This window comes from Tamandua tetradactyla, chromosome 17 (genome assembly GCF_023851605.1).
Source record: "Tamandua tetradactyla isolate mTamTet1 chromosome 17, mTamTet1.pri, whole genome shotgun sequence".
NCBI classification, from domain to species: domain Eukaryota; kingdom Metazoa; phylum Chordata; class Mammalia; order Pilosa; family Myrmecophagidae; genus Tamandua; species Tamandua tetradactyla.
In genome coordinates this window covers 20,850,736-20,868,126 of record NC_135343.1, presented here as the reverse complement: position 1 = coordinate 20,868,126, position 17,391 = coordinate 20,850,736, and the positions used below count along the sequence as shown (strand labels likewise).

At 35.3% G+C, this 17,391-nt stretch overlaps 2 protein-coding genes across 3 annotated transcripts in view; one reads left to right on the top strand and one right to left on the bottom strand.

The window, feature by feature from the left end:
- The window catches only part of LHCGR (luteinizing hormone/choriogonadotropin receptor), a 69,659-nt gene extending 63,824 nt beyond the window's left edge, over positions 1–5,835 (top strand). Inside the window, exon 11 of the mRNA XM_077134727.1 lies at positions 4,450–5,835. Coding sequence (XP_076990842.1) covers positions 4,450–5,599 — 1,150 coding nt within the window. The 3' untranslated portion in view covers positions 5,600–5,835. The remainder of the gene's footprint in view (positions 1–4,449) is intronic.
- A 5,824-nt stretch (positions 5,836–11,659) lies between these two features.
- GTF2A1L (general transcription factor IIA subunit 1 like) overlaps positions 11,660–17,391 on the bottom strand; it is a 56,667-nt gene continuing 50,935 nt past the window's right edge. For both annotated transcript variants that reach the window (XM_077134176.1, XM_077134177.1), the window contains one exon: positions 11,660–11,932. In XM_077134176.1, coding sequence (XP_076990291.1) covers positions 11,825–11,932 — 108 coding nt within the window. In that variant the 3' untranslated portion in view covers positions 11,660–11,824. The remainder of the gene's footprint in view (positions 11,933–17,391) is intronic.

The window sequence follows — 17,391 nt, the reverse complement described above, 5'->3', positions numbered from 1 at the left end:
GTAACACTGAGTATCCCTGCACAATAACATCCTTTCTGTGATCTCTTTCCTCACCTCTAAGGAACAGCAAAAATATCATTTGGCTTTCAGAACCTTAAGGATCAGGGAGTTGATAAAGAACTTGCAAATAGCTAGGACAGACAGTAGTTTGCTGTCTCCTTTTCCTTTCCTTTCCTTAAGGTCTACGTCACTTGTCCTCTAGTGTTCCTTTCCCTCACCCTTTCTACTCCGCTCTCTCTCTTGATAGTCTCTCAATCACTCACCTTTCCACATAACTTTTTGGCAACCATATGCCTTATTTACATCAACAGGAAACCATTTCTGGGTACATTCAGCGGTGGCACCAAGTGGTGGTATGGGGAGAGGGAGGGCTTTAGCTTTCCCCAATAATCCTCATTGGTCTCTGCCACAAGCCTTCCCAAATGAGCATACAGTCCTGAGCTTGCTATGCTAACACTGATTTAAGTGCCCTAATCGCCAACATCATCTCCAAACTATCTAAAATTAATACATACTCTAAGTAAAAAGAGTGTGCTCATTGGAAAACATTTTTTTAATGATAAATCTCCTACCTCCCACTTCCCACCAGAATGCCATTCCTGAGTTTCTAGAGTACAAAAATACTAGAGCAGCCATTAAGCCTTACCTGCTCTCTCCAAGACATCACTGTTTCTCCACTATCTCTGGCCTCATTGTCCTCTTGAAATTCCCATCTTGCTCCTTTCTTTCTTCATTGTGCCAGGGCAGCAGTGCTCTGTCTTCTTCCATTAATTCAATATCGCTACCCATGCAAGCCCATTCACATTCCCCATCATAGCCTACATTGCTAAAGACAGCTCTGTACTGGACTTTGTCAATATCATGATGCTGCCTATAGCAGTCATTCCAGGTCATAACAAGTAGTAACAGGTGGGTATTTGGTCTGAAGACAGATCCCCAAGGAGAAAAACTGCTAGACATATACCCATTAGGGCCAAAAATGAAAGGGCAAAGGACTGGAGGAAAAACATGTTTGACCTTTTGTTGATATAAATTTATTCAGAAATCATGGCAAAGTTTTCAGAAGTTTTAGATCAGTGTTTCTAACAGCCGAAATAAGTCCTGATAAGGAGAAAGGAGAAAAGGAGGAAAAGGGAATCAAGGCTATAATAATTGGAAAGTTTCCACCTGGTTTAATAAAGGCTACTATTTTGTGTAAAGTTCATCCAGGGAATTTGCTTAACAGACAGATTCCTGGGTTTTGTCCCTAGAGATTATAATTCAGGGTTTGGGACAAATCCAGGACTCCGCATTTTTAACAAGCACTCTGAATGATTCTGATGGAGTGGTCCAAGGACTATGCTTTGAAAAGCACTACCTGAGAGACAGGGAAGTAAAATAAAGGCTGGATATGAAGGCCTAGTGGGGCCACACATGCCCCTTTCTCCCAAGGACCTTGGGCAAGTCACTTATCTTCTTTAACTTTGGTCTCCTTATCAATAAAATGAGAGGTTCATTCAGATAGTCTTTTTTGTATATTGATTGTTTTTATTTTTTATTGATATATAGTACATATTCACATACCATGTAATCATCCAAAGTGTACAATCAATGGTTCACAATATCATATAGCTGTGCATTTATCGTCACAATTTTTTCTTTTTTGTGAAAAATAACATACAAAAAAATCAATAAATTTCAAAGCACATTGCAACAATTAATTGTAGAATAGATTTCAAAGTTTGGTATGGGTTACAATTCCAAAATTTTAGGTTTTTACTTTTAGCTTCTCTAAGATACGGGAGACTGAAAGAAATATCAATATATATTCAGCAATCATACTCATTTGTTAAACCCTGCCTTCTCAGTGTAACTCCACCATTACCTTTGATTCATTCAGACAGTCTTTAAGCGAACTTTTTAATCCTAAAAAATGAATGAACTTTTGATTCAGTTTCCTAAGGCTGACATAACAAATCACACGAATTTGGTGGCTTCAAACAACAGAAATTTATTCCCTTACAATTCTGGAGGCCAGAAATCAAAGTGTCAGCAGAGTTGATTCCTTCTGGAACCTCTGAGGTAGAGTCAGTTCCATGCTTCTCTCGTAGCTTCTGGGGGCTCCAGCAATCCTTGGCATTCCCTAGCTTGTAGATGCATCACTCCAATCACTGTCTTCATCTTCAATGGCTTATCCCATGTTTGTCTTCATTTGTGTCTCTTATAAGGACACATGTCATTGTATTTAAGGCCCACATTAATCAACTATGATCTCATCTCAAGATCCTTACCTTAATTACATCTGCAAAAACCCTTACTCCAAATCAGGTCATGAGTGGACAAATCTTTTGGGGAACACAATTCAACCCACTACACCTTTTTCTTTAATAATTCTTTATAACCACCTTATCTCTTTAACGATAGAAAAAAAAATCTGTCATTATATATTGATGTCCATGAGATGAAAATGAAATGTGATGCTTATAAAGATATTTAAGAATAAAACTGGTGAGGTTCCTATACAACTTCAGCACCTAGCAACTGCCCTTCTCAAGATCAAAATTGGCCTCTAAAATATTCTAAAACCTTTTTGGAGTCCCAAATCACAGATTTCTTTCTTTTTTAACCTGCATTCTTGCACTTTAATAATTGTATTGGTCAAATACATTATTTCATTCATTCACTGTATTAGGTTCACTTCCTAATATAGAACATGAGAAGGTAAGTTTTAAGAGAATAAAATACTCTTGTAATGTGTGAGGAATCCTAATAAAATACATATTTATTATGGCCTTGAGCGGTAAATTATGCCCATTTTTCCAGCTTCTAAGATTGTATTAGCAGACCGTAGGCAAGAAAAAAAATTGTTGCGTTTACATGCATCATGTTAGATACTCTCCCTGCCCCTGTCTCCTCTCAGAATCAGAATCTTTATCACCTGGCTTAGATTTATTAGTTCTACAAACATTCATTGAATGGACACTCTGAGCCAAAACTGTGAGAGGCACTGGGATTTCAGAAATGAGTAAGATCCATTCTGCTGTCTTCAAGAAGTTAATAGTCTATTCAAGAAGAGAAAAAGATTATTAAAAAAAGTCTTCAGATAATTGCAATATGGTTTGATAATTGCAGTAGTAGTGAATGCAACCCTGGCCCAGAAGAGGGGTGATAATTCCTTAAATGAGTAGAATCAAGAAAACCTTCACAGATGAGTTTGTCTTTAAGAATAAGGAGGAATGCAGTACAGAGATGAAGGAGTAAGGAAATTTTAAGCAGAAGAAATAGCACTTGGCAAAGGAGTGATTAACATTAATCCTTAATCCTATGAGGGAAATATGATTGTTGTCCCTATTTGGAAAATGAAGAACTCAAGGCACAGAGATGTTAAGTAACTTTCCCAGGTTTATACAACCTGCAGGTAACTTAGTCAGGACTGGAACCCAGGGAGTCTCACTCCCTGAGACCAGTCTCAGGATTGCCAGCTCTACTCCTTCTTAGAGCTGAGACTGAAGAGATTGGCAGAGGCTAGACCAAGGAGGTCTAAAATGTCATTAAAAGGAGTCTGGATTTTATCCCACAACCAATGAGAACCTAGTAAAGGTTTGAGTTGGTTAAGTAAAACCAACATATTTGTGCTTAGGAAAGGTCATTCCAGAAAGAATATATAGGATGAGTTGGGGAAAGAGCTAAGAGTATATAAGGATGCTAGGAAGAAAACTAATATAAATGTCCCTTAGGGGAGGATGAAAACCTGAACTCAGAAAATAGCAGAAGGGATGGGAGTGGCAAGGAACAGACAATTCCTTCATTTAAGGATGGGGCCCATCTTCAATCTACCCTGTCTTTGACTCATACCCCTAAAGAATATCGACTTTCACTGTTTTTTCCTATTGTCTATGATATTTGCTTCTTCCTCTGACCCTAGGTTTCTGATAATCCATACTTGGTTTCTATTTCACAAATGAGCTATTTGATTACCCAGAGTCTTAAATGCAAAAAAGTACACCAGTAGCTGACAATTTTCAACAATGCTCATCTTACTATTTGTACTCTACTATAGACAAACAGCTTGGTAGCAGCTTGGTTGGCAACTAAATGAGATAAATAGCTAAGAAAATGCCAAGAAAGGATTCTTCTAGATTTAGCAAGCATATATTGTGTCTCTAAGTTTGTCTTCCAAAGAAAATCATCCTCTGTAAACAGCTTCATTAAGCCTTTGTATGAATGTGTAAAATCTGTTAAAAAAAAAAAGTTTAAATGACTTTTCGTTCCCTTCTTAAGGAACTCCTACATCAATTCAAAGTCCTGAGATAATTTAACAGATTTAAGGCTGAAGCTGTTGTAGCTGTGTTCCCTTTTGCTTCTTAATCTTTTTTAAAAATACTAAGAATAATTCTTGAAAATCTTAATAATTAACTCAGAATCACAGAAAATCTCTTAAATTTACACTGAAAAATATTATTCTTACAGTTATTCTGCCATCTTTGCTGAGAGTGAACTGAGTGGCTGGGATTATGACTATGGTTTCTGCTCACCTAAGACTCCCCGCTGTGCTCCTGAACCAGATGCTTTTAATCCCTGTGAAGATATTATGGGCTATGAATTCCTTAGGGTCCTTATTTGGCTGATTAATATCCTAGCCATCACGGGAAACATGACTGTTCTCTTTGTCCTCCTGACCAGTCGTTATAAACTGACAGTGCCCCGTTTTCTCATGTGCAATCTCTCCTTTGCAGACTTTTGCATGGGGCTCTATCTGCTGCTCATCGCCTCAGTTGATTCCCAAACCAAAGGCCAGTACTATAACCATGCCATAGATTGGCAGACAGGGAGTGGGTGTAGTGCCGCTGGCTTTTTCACTGTTTTTGCAAGTGAACTTTCTGTCTACACCCTCACAGTCATCACATTAGAAAGATGGCACACCATCACTTATGCTATTCAGTTGGACCAAAAACTGCAATTAAGACATGCCATCCCAATTATGCTTGGAGGGTGGCTCTTTTCTACTGTAATTGCCGCACTGCCCCTTGTTGGTGTCAGCAATTACATGAAAGTCAGCATTTGCCTCCCTATGGATGTGGAAACCACTATCTCACAAGTCTATATACTAACCATCCTGATAGTCAATGTAGTGGCCTTCATCATCATTTGTGCCTGCTACATTAAAATTTACTTTGCAGTTCAAAATCCAGACCTAATGGCTACCAACAAAGATACAAAGATTGCTAAGAAAATGGCAATCCTCATCTTCACTGATTTCACCTGCATGGCACCTATCTCCTTTTTTGCCATCTCAGCTGCCTTCAAAGTACCCCTTATCACAATAACCAACTCTAAAGTTTTACTGGTTCTTTTTTATCCTGTCAATTCTTGTGCCAATCCATTCCTCTACGCAATTTTCACAAAGGCATTCCAAAGAGATTTCTTTCTGTTGTTGAGCAAATTTGGCTGCTGTAAATATCGAGCTGAACTTTATAGAAGAAAAGAGCTTTCAGCTTATAATTCCAACTGCAAAAACTTCACTGGATCAAACAAACCTTCCCAGTCCACCCTGAAGTTATCCACATTGCACTGTCAATATACAGCTGTTGTAGACAAGACTTGCTGCAAAGAGTGTTAACTGTTGCATTAGTTAATTGTGCTAATGAATTGTACCTATACATACTCCTGTAAAATTATCTTATTTATAAGCACATAGAGCAAAAAAGGACCTCTACCTAGTTCCAAATGTTGTCCATGGACTGATATCTGAAGATTGCCTAGTACCCGAAAACATAAAATACAGAATTTGAAAGAAGTCTATAGAAACTTATAGCATGTTTAAAAACAATTTTATGTCTGTTGAACGTAATTTTAAAAATAAAGTAGTATTTTTTCATCTAGTTTTTTCTCATTTCATTTTTGTTGTAATTTTTATTGCACTTTACAAAATTAGTCTAGAACAGAGTGGAAATTTTTTTTTTAACCTGGTCTTTCACCTCAGTTTAAGAAACACACTCTACAGATGCACTCTCCAATCCAGTAGCCACTAACTAGATGTGTTAGTTACAATTTAAAATGTAGCCTAGCAATGTTCCTATCAGTCCACATCCATACCAGCATTTAGTGTTCACAGTGTTTTGGATTTTAGTCATTCTAGTTGATGTATGGTGATATTGTTGGTTTAATTTGAAGTTCCCTATTGATATATGATGTTCAACATATTTTCACATGCTTATTTTCCATCTGTGTATGTTCTTTAGTGAGGTAGCTGCTCAGACCTTTTGTCCATTTTGTAATAGGCTTGTTTTCTTATTGTTGAATTTTAAGAGTTCCCCATATATTTTGGATATAAGAACTTTATCAGATGTGTTTTACAAATATTGTCTTCAGCTATGGCTTTTTACATTATATTTACTGTGACTTTCACAGAGTGGATGTCTTAAAATTTTTATTAAGTACAACTTACCAATTTTTTTCTTTCATCAATTATATTTTGGTGTTGAATCTAAAAATTAATCATCAAAAACATGGACACCTATATTTTCTCCTGTGTTATCATCTATAAGTTTTATAGCTTTGCATTTTACATTAGACCTATAGTCCATTTTGACTTGATTTTTGTGAAAATATAGAGTCTGTGTCTAGAATAATTTCTTTTCGTTGGATGTCTATTTGTTCCAACACCGTATGTTTGCTGCAAATAATACCCTTCCTCCATTGAATTGCTTTTTTTTCCTTTATTAAAGGTTGTTTACTAAAAAAAAAAAAAAAGTAGCCTATCCATTGCACTCGTCATATTTCAAGTGCTCAAGGGTCAATATGATTAGTGGTTACTCTTTAAGTCAGTGCATATGTAGAACACTTTTCATCATCACAGATGATGGAAGCACTTTCTCCCTTGGATAGCACTTTCTCCTTGTCTAGCTTCTATTTATTTAAAATGTAAGGTAAGGTGAGCATCTTAAAGTATACTTCAATCTATTTGCTTACTAGTTCAGTGTTTAGCCTCTAAAGAGCAAAAAAACATTAACTTGTAGACTGTAAGATCTTTGCTCGTAGGGACCACGTCTCACGCAGTTTCATCTCCCTGTCTTGTAGTCCAGGTCTTTGGCAATGGTAACAACAAACGGCACTAAATTGCATTAAAGTTAATGAAATCAAAAGGAAAAGTAAGAAAATATTTAAAGACACAATAACTTTCATCATTTTTATCCTTTGGGGACATAGAAAAATATGCAATATCTGCTACAAAGTGTTTTTATTAGAATTGACTTCTGTAGGATAATGATATGGCTTTAATTAGTGCTTTTAAATACTGCTTTGAAACTTTTAATAACTTACTGAAAGTTCATTATATGCCAAATATCTTGGTAAATATTTTATAACAACCCATTTAATCTTCACAAAACACCATAATGTACAGAAATTATTCACATTTTACAGGAGAGAAAAACCTATTATAATTTGACCAAGATCTCAAAACTAATAAAACATTCAACTAATAGGATTCAACCTCAAGATTCTATGATTCATGGCTTCAGTCTTTTAATCACTGTTTTACCACCTTCCATACTGATAAAACAATCACCCAAAGGTTTAATGTGTGTTAAAGTTCCTTAAATTTTTCCCATTTTATTATGAACATTTTCAAACATACAGAAAAGTTGAAAGAACAGTGAACATCCATATACTTACCACTTATATTCAACAATTAATATTTAACTACATTGGCTTTATTATATATCTACCTAATCATCTATCCATTATTTATCTCTCTATTCACCCATCAATTCATCTTCTATGATACATTTCAAAATAAGTTGCAATACTATTAGCCCTAAAACGCTTCAGCATGTGTATCATTAAACAAAGTTCAATACTTGTTTTCGCTTTTAGGTAAAATTTACATTTGGTCAAATGCACAAATGTTAAGTGTACCATTCAGTGAGTCTTGAGAAATACATACATCCATGTAATCCAAACTCCAATCAAGACATAAAACATTATTACCCCAGCAAGTCCCCTCATTCCAAGTCAATGCCCTACCCTCACCCTTAGAGGTAACCATGACTCTAATTATTTTCCCCATAGATTAGTTTTGCCTATTCTAAAACTTCACCAAAGGAATCATACAGTATGTGGAACCTTATCTGAGGCTTCTTTGACTCAACACAACGTGTTTGCTATTCATTAATGTTGTTACTTGAATCAGTTCATTCCTTTTGATTGCTTTTGATAAACTAACTCGTATATACATGCAATAGAATACTATTGTGTATATATACCAGTTAGTAGTCCATTCTCATATTGTATATCTAGCTACTTTAACTCTATTGACATCAAACATATAGTCCTAACTAGACTCTACATATCCAGTCTGCTTTCAATCTTTACACCATTGTGCAAAGTACTCAAAATATATCAAGATGATAAACTTTACAAAATATCTCCTCTGGCTTTCTGACTTTCCTACTCCACAGCCAGTTACTTGTCTTTATTTGGATGTAGTCCTCTCCTCAGAAGCTAGTGTTCAAGAATTTATCTGAGATATGACAATACTAACCATATTTCTGTAAAAATACAAAATGAACTTTTTGATTCATAGATAATCCCAAAACCAAAACTAAGAAAAAAAGCAGAATGTCAAGGGAAAAAGTAATAAAATCTATTCTCACGGAGAAACTATTTAAAATATGCACCCTTGAGCCAAAGTGCTAATATATATAATCTGAAAATAACTTTCATGACCTTTTGCACAAATATTGCTTTGTTTTCTACGTTATAATCTTCTAAATTTTAATAGGAGTCAGATTTTACGGTTCCCCCCTCCCCTACTCTCATTCATGTACCCTTTCAGTCACTACGACTAACCAGTTTTTTCTTTGAATTGTCTTCCACCATCAGTTCTTTATTTTGCATTCCTAGTTCCACACCCACATGTCAGGCCATTCCCCCAACCCTGCTTTCCCTAGACTATTATCGAATCTCTCCATATCCAATCTGTCCCATGTTCACATGCTCGTACCCACCACCACCTGATTAATCTTCCTAAAATCCCATTTCATTACATGCCTGCACAAAAATCTCAAGTAACTTATCAGTACCTATAAACTTAAGTTTTAATTTAGCCTAACACATTCAAAAAATCTCCAGAATCCATCCTCAAATCTGCTTACTTTATCTGTTTCCTACATGAAACAAACTGTTTTACTACCTTTTCCTCAGCCATGCTCTACCTTATCTCCATACCAATACCATGCCATTCTGACCACCTGAAACATCTCCTTCCTTACTGTCTCTTATTCTGCATCCTTTTAAGCCCCAGCTAAAGGTATATCTTCTTTTCAAGCTCTGCTTAATCCCCTCCTAACCACTACAGTCAATCCTCTAGTCCTTTTGGAATTAAAGTTGGGCATAAATGATAAATACATCATCTACAATAGTCTCTCTCTTTGGAATTCTTAAGCATTTATCAACTGTATCACACATTTTGTCTTTTACCCTACACAGCTTGGTATTAGTAATTATCTTTATATGTACATTTCATATTTCACCTAACTATATTATAAATGCCTTTAGTGATAGATCAATCTCTTACTTTGTTTCTCCCACTGTATCTACTCTAGTACTTACACATGGTAAATGTTTAATGATTTTTTTTTTAGGTAATACACTTCTATAACTGAAATATGACAGTCTCTGTTAAGAGGCATCTCCCTTATGAGATGGTTCCATAGAGAGCTTTTGTATTCTTATTCTGTGTATCTCTTACACATAAACATCAAATGCTCAAGAAATTTGTATTTCTATTTTGTATTTTTCTTTTACCATGTTTAAAATGGGTTAATCAATCTGAAATAATGCATCTAAACTTACAAAATATCTTTAAAAGGCATTAATACTTTGTCGTCTATCATATTTGCTCTAAAGGTCTTGGTTGTAATTTCCTCAAAAATGTGTTACATTCACATGTAAATTAGGAATCTCTGTCTCAAAGATTTCAATATTATGTGTTTATACTTCAAAATAATTTGTCTTCAAAATGTGCAATATTTTTATTAAAATGCTTTCTTTCTCCTGGAGTTACTACCATGAGCTTTCTACTTATAATTTAGCTTTATAGCTATAAATCAGAAAGTACCCACATGGCTTAAAGTATATTTACAAGAAAATCAGCATAATATTAACCTAACAGGAGTCAAAATAAAATCCCCCACAAAACTCCCCTGCTCAACACCCCAATTAACTGTTGCTATCCCCTCTAAGGTTTTCCCACACAACTTAAACTGCTAAAAATGAGTGCTTCAGAACTGGAGTCCAGCTGCCCTAAGGAGTCTGAGCTATACAGGTTATTTACATGTATCACCAACTCAGGGTGTTCTGCACATTAAATCACACTAAAGCCAGCATGATTTTCTGAAACTCCTGTTTCAGCTGTGTTGGTATAGGTGCACGTAAACATATACTGGGTTAAGTGTGGATCCTGGTGGAGTAATTTTGACAACTGCTCCTAGAACTTCTCAAGAACTAGGATTTCTTTCTAGAATGATTAGATACTAAAAGGGAACCAAGACCAAAATAATTTGGGAATTTTAGTTCTCTCTTCAGTCACCACTGACTGAAACAGGTAAAGGAGGTATCCCAGACAAGGTCAGTTGATCAGTCCCTAAGAAACTAACTTTGTATAAAGCTCAACAAGTTCTTCTTGGCCTACAAGGAGAGATGGAAAACTTTTCAGAAAGTATTATAGGGCATAGGCCGAAAAATTTTGAGAAATTCTCAAAGTATACTGGCCTTGGAATTAAGAAACTAGATACTTTTCACAAATTTTATTTAACCCTGGGCAAACTATAAACTCTGAGACTTGCTCTGCCTATAAAAGCACATAGGACAACACTAGCCAAGGTATAGCATTTATAAGACCTTAGAAACCTACTTGATAATATTTAGAATTTTATAATGTTCATAAAATGTAACAGGGAATGTTTTAGCATGGACATGAAGAGGAGGTTCCTGAGAGTAAAAGCAACACAATAGTAAAGCCAAGTCTCAGGTAAACTTCCCTAACTTATATGGCTTAATAGATTATTTTCTCTTTTAAAATGAACCAAAATTTGCCCCACTTCATTAGTTACATAGGTTAAAAAATTTTTTTTAAACTATGGGTCATGACTTATCAGTAGGCAGTGAAATCAATTTAGTGTGTCAAGACCATCAATTTTTAAAAAATTAAGTAGAAGAAAATCTAATAGAAAACACAGAAGGGCATCATGTGCTGAGGCCAGATGATTTTCTGAAATTTCTGTTGATCCTATACTATATTGGAACTGAACTTGGAAATCTTTGCTGAAGCTACGATCCCCATAGTAGGGCTATCTGCCTCCAAGGAACCATTTGGGCTTCCACAATCAGTATAATACCAATAACCAATGCAGAATGAAGACACAAATAACCTTTCTTCAATATCTTGCTATTGAGAAGATTTCCCAGGATGTTTTGGTAACATGGTACAGGAGAGGTATAAAGAATATCAATCCCGGTCAAATTGGAGTCTGATTTAAATTTTACTTCAAGAAGAAAGAAATGTGACATTTCTTCATGCTCCATCACAACAAATGCATTTATGTTTTTAATGGTGTAGATGAGAGTGGAAAAAAAAGAAAACTTATTAACAATAAACAAGAGAAATACAAAAATGTACACTGGTGTCTGCGTTTGAATTATAATTTTATTAAATTTCATACAATGAACCAAAAATTTGAGCAACTCTCTGTTGGACCATATTTAAAATAAAAATAAGTTTTACAGCATGTAATATAGTCCCACTGATGTTTACAAAGTTGATACACTGAGCTCATAAAATTTACCACTCTGCATCACCGATGGCTTTTGCAAATACATAGTCTCTCCCTCCAAAACACATAACACCATCTTTCAAATAGAATTTCCATTTGTTCTTGCTTCGATGAATCTGGAAAGAGAACAACAGTCTAAATTGATTAATTTTACCAGTTAAGAGAATCATTTCTATTTCTTTGCTATATCACATGGGATTATTCAGACCCTAAATGCAAGTTCTTAAAAGTAAAACCATCCATCTGAAGATAGATTGTTCAGTTATTCAACAAATATTTCAGTTCCTTATGTGTCAGATACAGTTTTAGGCATTGGAGATTCATCAGTTTAAATATATATACATTAAATACAGTACACACACTTATTTAATGTGTGTATATAAAACAGACAAAACTAATGCCTCTGGAGAGTTTACATTTAAGTAAGGGGGAGGTGGAAACAAAATAAATGAGTAAATTATATAAAATAAAGATAAGTTGTATGAATAAAAAACAGAAAAGGATCACAAATATAGAGGTGGGGTTGCAATTTTAAATTGGACAGTCAGGGTGGGGTTGAATAATAAGACAACATTTAAGCAAAAACTTGAAGAAAGTAAGGATAAAGCCAGGCAGATATTGACTCAAGAACATTCCAGGTAAACAGAAAAGCAGCACAAAGGCCTTAGGGAGAAGCATGGGTGGATTGTTTAAGAACAGCAAGGAGACCAGTACCTCTGCAAACAAATAAACAGGGACATATGCTGTAATATCATCACATTTTTTAAAAGTGGTGTTTCATTATAAAGAAGAAAGTCACAATGCAGGCATACCTCAGAGATGTTACTCAGTTCCAGACTACTGCAATAAAGCAAATATCACAACAGAGCAAGTCCCATAAATCATTTTGGTTTCCAGTGCATATAAAAGTTATGTTTATACTACACTGTAGTCTATTAAGCAACTATATCATGTCTAAAAAAACAATGTATATACCTTCATTTAAAAATACTTTATTGCTAAAAAATGCTAACTATCATCTGAGCCTTCAGCTAGGTGTAATTGCTTTGCCAGTGGAGGGTCTTATCTCAACATTAATGGCTATTGAAGGGTGGTGGCAGCTGAAAGCTGGGGTGGCTGTAGCAATTTCTTCAAATAACATAACAAGGAAGTCTGCTGTATCAATTAACTCTTCATTTCACAAAAAAGATTCCTCTGTAATATGCAATGCTGTTTGATAGCGTTTTGTATAAAGTAGAATTTCTTTCAAAATTGGAGTCAATCCACTCAAACCCTGCTGCTGCTTTATCAGCTAAGTTTATATAATATTCCAAATTCTTTGTGGTCATTTCAACAATGTTCACAGCATCTTCATCAGGAGTAGATCCATCTCAAGAAACCATTTTCTTTGCTCATCCATAAGAATTAACTCCTCTCCCGTTCAAGTTTTTATGACTGCAGCGATTCAGTCACATCTTTAGGCTCCACTTCTAACTCTAGTTCTCATACTATTTCTACTGCAGTTACTTTCTCCACTGAAATTCTGAACTCCTCAAAGTCATCCATGAGGGCTGAAATCAACCTCTACCAAACCCTTGTTAATGTTGATATTTTGACACCCTCCTATGAATCATGAATGTTAACACTGATGTTTTGACACCCTCCTATGAATCACAAGGCACTTAATAACATCTAGAATGATGACTCCTTTTCTAGAATATTTTCAACTTATTTTTCTCAGATCCATCTGAGGAATTACTATCTATAGCAGCAATAGCCTTATGAAATGTATTTCTTAAATAAGACTTGAAAGTTGAAATAACTCCTTGATCCATGGGCTACAGAATGGATGTTGTTTTAGTAGGCATGAAAACAACATTCATCTCATTGTACATCTCCAGCAAGACTCCTGTGTAACCAGGTACATCGTCAATGAGCAATAGTATCTTGAAGGGAATGGGTTTTTTGAGGATTAGGTGTCAACAGTGGACATAAAGTATTCAGTAACCCATGCTGTAAAGCAATGTGCTGTCATCCAGACTTTGTTGCTCCTTTTCTAGAGCATGGATAGAATAGATTTAGCATAATTCTTAAGATCTCTAGAATTTTTGGAACAGTCAATAAGCATTGGCTTCAACATAAAGACTTAAAGTCACCGGGTGTCAGTATATTCTCTGAAGCTTTGAAGGCAGGCATTAACTTCTCTGCTCTAGCTATGAAAGTCCTAGGTGGCATCTTCTTTCAATTGAAGGCTTTTTTGTCCACATAGGAAATGTGGTGTTTAATATAGCCATCTCCATCAATGATCTTAACTAGAGCTTCTGGATAACTTGCTGCAGCTTCTATATTAGTACCTGCTGCTTCACTGGGCACTTTCATGTTATAGAGAAGGCTTCTTTCCTTAAACTTCATGAACCAACCTCTGTTAACTTCAAACTTTTCCTCTGCTACTTCCTCACTTCTCTCAGCCTTCATATAACTGAAGAGAGTTAGGGTCTTGCTCTGGAGTAGGCTTTGGCTTAAAGAGATGTGGTAGCTGGTTTGATCTTCTATTCAGACTACTAAAACTTCCTCCATAAAAGCAAAAAGGCTGTTCTACTTTCTTTTCAACTGTGTGTTCATTGAGGTAAAATTTTTAATTTCCTTTAAGCACTTTTCCTTTAGTGTTTCAGTAGTCTTGATTCTTGAAGATGATTGTATAACTATATAACTTGTACAATGTGACCGTGTGATTGTGAAAACTTTGTGTCTGATGCTCCTTTTATCCAGGGTATGGATAGATGAGTAAAAAAATAAGGAAAAATAAATAAATAATGGGTGGGATAAGAGGTAAAAAAAAACAAATTGGTAGATTGAAATACTAGTGGTCAATGAGAGGGAGGGGTAAAGGGTATGGGATGTACGAGTTTTTTCTTTTTGTTTCTTTTTCTGGAGTGATGCAAATGTTCTAAAAATGATCATGGTGATGAATACACAACTATGGATGATATTGCTAGCCAGTGATTGTATACTGTAGATGGACTATATGTATGTATGTGAAGATTTATCAATAAAAATATCAAAACAAAAACAACTTTGCCTTTATATTCACAGTTAAGTGACAGAAGAGGCCTAGGTGTCAGCCCATCTCAGCTTTTGACAAGCCTTCCTCACTAAGCTTAATAACTTCTAGCTTTTGATTTAAAGTAAGAAAAGTGTGACTCTTCCTTTCAGTTGAACACTTAGGAGTCACTGTAGGGTTATTCATAGACCTACTTTCAATATTGTTGTGTATCAGGGAATAGGGAGGCCAGAAGAGAGGGAGAGAGATGGGGGAGAAATACTCAATGGAACAGTCAGAACACACACATTTATTGTGCATCATCTAATACAGGCACAATTCATGGTGCTCCAAAACAATTACAAGAGTAACATCAAAGTTCCAGATCACTATAACAGATATAATGATAATGAAAAAGCTTGAAATGTTGCTAAAATTCTTAAAATATGACAGACACATAAAATGAGCACATGCTGTTAGAAAAGATGGCACCAATAAACTTGCACCACACAGGGCTGCCACAAGCCTTCAATTTGCAAAAATCACAATATTTGCAAAGTACAATAAAACAAAACATGCCTGTAAAGCACTGAGCAAGATCAAAAGATAGTTTATAATCTAGTAAATTCTGCTGGTTGTTCTTAGGATTCAATAAGTCAACTTAGACACAGACAAAATTAAAAAATAGTAAATCCCACCTACATTGAAAGTTATCAGTGTAGACTAAAGATCCAGAGAAACCATCTTAAATATCTTGCTATTTAGGAGATGCCCTAGGACCTTTTGAAATACGGTTTGGGGAGAGACGGGGAGAATACTGGCCCCAAACTAATAACTGATTTTACCATGAAAGGGAATTTCATGGTAAATAAATTCCATAAAGTTATTGCTATTATGGTAAAGCACAAGACTATTTAAAAGCCTTGGAAATATATAATAAAGGGAAAAATTAAACCTAGTTGTTGACTATAAATAGTCAAACCCAAGCAAAGAAGACTATGACTATTAGATGCATTTTGTGACACACAAGAATCAATAAAGTTTAAACCCCTACTTGTGTAGGGGAAAAAAAGTCATAAAAATGGGAAACTGTCTGAATTTGACTCCCAAATTTACACTTTCAGAGGTCTTGAAAACACCCTGGAACACAAGAGATACAGAAATCAGGAGAACAACAACAAAAACAAATCCTCATGCAGGTAGCTTTATTAAGTAACTACATTTATTCTAGATATGCAGTAAAGGTTCAATACTAGGAATTTGTTAATATCAAAAATAGTATTACTAGAGCTAAGAAGACAAATCATATGATGTTGAAAAAGTATTTGATAAAACGTATGCATTTTAGATTTAACTCAATATAAGAATGAAAAACTAGGTCTCACACACATGCACACATGCTCAAACATATACAGACACCCTACATTGTCCCAAAAGCCAGAAACATTTTTTTTTTACATGAGCAGACACTGGGAATTGAACCCGGGTCCTCTGGCATTGTAGGCAAGCATTCCTGCCTGCTGAGCCACTGTGGCCCACCCCAGAAACATTCTTAATGGGGAAAAAACTTGAAGCATTCCCACTAAAATCAAGACACAGACAAAGATCCCCACTATTAACCAACTACTAAGCACTCTAGAAGTTCTAGCCAATAGAAGTACTAGCCAATACAACTAGAGAAAAAAAAGTATTGAAAAAAAATATTGAAAAAGATGAAACAAATTCACAGATGCAATAATTGTATATCTGAAAAATCCAAGATAATCAATAAAATTTATTAAATAGAAATTCAGTATTAATACAAAATTAATAGCCTTCATGTATACAAGCAAACAGAAGATATAGCTGAAGACCCCATTTACCTCAGCAACAAGGGAAAAAATAGCTAAGGTAAACTTAAGAAATATGAAGCTTTCTCACTCCTTATACCATGGAAACTGGTATCCCTTTCACTTTTCCACTGTTCTCCACCAACTATCTTACTTCTCTCCTTCCCTCTATATTAACACTCGAAAAGAAATATCAACTCTTGCTAGTTTTTCACCTTTCATTCTTTCTTGAATCCATCCAAATCAGGCTAATCAACTCCAACACTATACTGAAATAGCAAGGTTACCAACAACACATCAGTAAATCCAACTGTCAACCCACAGTCTTCATTTTACTTGACCTACTGGCAGCAATCAACATACTCCTTTTGGAATGCTTTCTTCACTTGCTTCCAGAACACTTCCAATTTTCTTCCTAATTCTCTGGCCACTGAGTTTCCTTTTCTGATTCCTTCTTTTCTTTCCTACCTCTCAATTTTAGAGTGCACCAGGACTCTTTCTGTTTATATATTCACTCCTTAGTGATCTCATACAATCTCATGGCTTTCAACACTATCTTATAAATCCGTGACTCCCCAAATTTTATAACTGCAGCTCATACCTCTCCCCTAAACTACACATTCTCATTCAATTGCTTTGGCATCTTCTTATGGATGCCTAAAAGATATCTTGAGCAAGTTTAAAACTAAAACATTTCTCCCCAGATCTCACATTCTTAACTATCTCA